At 42.3% G+C, this 2,033-nt stretch overlaps 1 protein-coding gene across 1 annotated transcript; it reads right to left on the bottom strand.

Moving 5' to 3' along the window:
- Positions 1-802: 802 nt before the first annotated feature.
- LOC103522056 lies at positions 803-1,650 on the bottom strand (the record flags this gene model as incomplete). The annotated part of the gene is made up of 2 exons (XM_008487164.3): positions 1,177-1,650; positions 803-868 (listed from the first exon to the last, which is right to left on the bottom strand). Coding segments are annotated over exons 1-2 (387 nt in total), but the record flags the coding sequence as incomplete, so codon positions are not given.
- Positions 1,651-2,033: the final 383 nt, after the last annotated feature.

The following is a 2,033-nucleotide window of genomic DNA, read 5'->3' on the forward strand; positions in this document are numbered from 1 at the left end:
ATGAGGCAATAGGCTATTGGTTATCTGTTATCTTTCTCATTATGGGACACTATCGGAAAGTCCTCTTCAGCTTAACTCCATACACAAAAAGCCCACTCTAATGCCTCATTTACATTCAGCTCACTTCTGTGGCAATGAGCAGGAAAGTGGGCAGGGAATTGGGCATGACAAGAATGTAAACACCTCACTCGCCTCGCCACTTCTACTGCCACTGCTCCTGCCCTGTGCTCCCCTTATTGTCGGTTTTTTGTGCACGAGTCAAAGGACCGGCATGACGAGGAGAAGTGAAGGGGCAGGAAGACGTTTACATATTCAGCTTCGAATCATTTGCGTTGTGTGTTTTGTACGATTTTAAAAGTTTTACGTGACCAGGGCAGCTTGGAGAAGTAGTTTAGGAAGGGAAGTGAGCTGAATATATAAACACACAACTTCTGCCTTCACTTCTCAAGCAGTAAAGAGAGAAGTAAATACGGCAGGACGAGTATAGCAGGAGAGAGGGCTGAATATAAACGAGGCATTAAGATTACATCATACATGTGCGAAAGTGCTTTTTCGACTATGAAGCATGTGAAGCTTTGGACGTAAACACAGCAAAATCTCACAATCTCATTGGTTCAGCCATGTTTGATCCAGTTTTGTTTCGCATAATAAAATACACCTCTAGCTCTAGTTAGCTTGGAGAATAGTGGGGCTGCCCCACTAGTGTGTGTGCTCATCAGGTATCAGGCGGACCTGATCAGGTTTGCCTGTCAGGTCTACCTGATTGATAGTGAGTGGCTGGCCTAAAGCTGCTACAACATACCTCCAGTCTGCTTTTCTGAGTCACAGGTTCTCTCTCAATCAACTTCTTAATATAGTCAATCGCTTCCTGTGAAAAGAAAACATTATGGGACAGCCTGAGTTGTAATTTATTATGTGAAATAAAATATGGCTGAACCAATGAGATTCCACTTTGGACATAAACACAGCAAAATCTCACAATCTCATTGGTTCAGCCATATTTGATCCAGTTTTGTTTCACATAATAAAATACACCTCTAGTTAGCTTGGAGAATAGTGGGGCTGCCCCACTACCCACTAGTGTGTGTGCTCATCAGGTATCAGGCGGACCTGATCAGGTGTGCCTGTCAGGTCTACCTGATAGTGAGTGGCTGGCCTAAAGCTGCTACAACATACCTCCAGTCTGCTTTTCTGAGTCACAGGTTCTCTCTCAATCAACTTCTTAAACATCATACCCCTATATGCATCAATATCAGCATCGCGCAATACTTTTTCCAGATCTCCAATCTCTTCTGCCACTTGTCCATGTTGTTCCTTCAACAGTCTTATTTTCTGCTGCAAGCAGGCGATTTTCTTCTGGTTTTCATGCAAGGTTTGCTGTTTTTTCTCCCAGCTTGGTCCGCATTTGCTGGGTTTGGGCTTCTTCCTGTTTCTTGCTGTGAATTTGGCGAGGAGGTCTTTTTCTACCCATTTGATCAGGTCAATGCTGTTTATCATTGTTTTTACTATTAGGATTTTTTTTTTTCAAGGTGATTTTTGTTGATTAGGTATTTCAGTTCCAATTCTTGAGACTTTTTTTCACAGAAAGAAAAACTCGAAAAAGTGTCAAATGCTAATTTTGCCAATTCACATTTTTTTCCTTGGTTTCATAAATAATCTGGCTATTAGAATAGCTTGTTGTTACTAGCTAGTTGATAGAGGGTAAAAAACTCTTTTGGTATGTGAATTAGCATGGAGAATAGTGGGGCTGCCCCACTAGTGTGTGCTCATCAGGTATCAAGCGGACCTGATCAGGTGTGCCTGTCAGGTCTACCTGATAGTGAGTGGCTGGTCTAAAGCTGCTACAACATACCTGCAGTCTGCTTTTCTGAGTCACAGGTTCTCTCTCAATCAACTTCTTAAACATCATACCCCTATATTCATCAATATCAGCATCGCGCAATACTTTTTCCAGTTCTCCAATCTCTTCTGCCACTTGTCCATGTTGTTCCTTCAACAGTCTTATTTTCTGCTGCAAGCAGGCGATTTTCTTC

Source organism: Diaphorina citri, unplaced genomic scaffold (genome assembly GCF_000475195.1).
Source record: "Diaphorina citri unplaced genomic scaffold, Diaci psyllid genome assembly version 1.1 scaffold6683, whole genome shotgun sequence".
NCBI classification, from domain to species: domain Eukaryota; kingdom Metazoa; phylum Arthropoda; class Insecta; order Hemiptera; family Psyllidae; genus Diaphorina; species Diaphorina citri.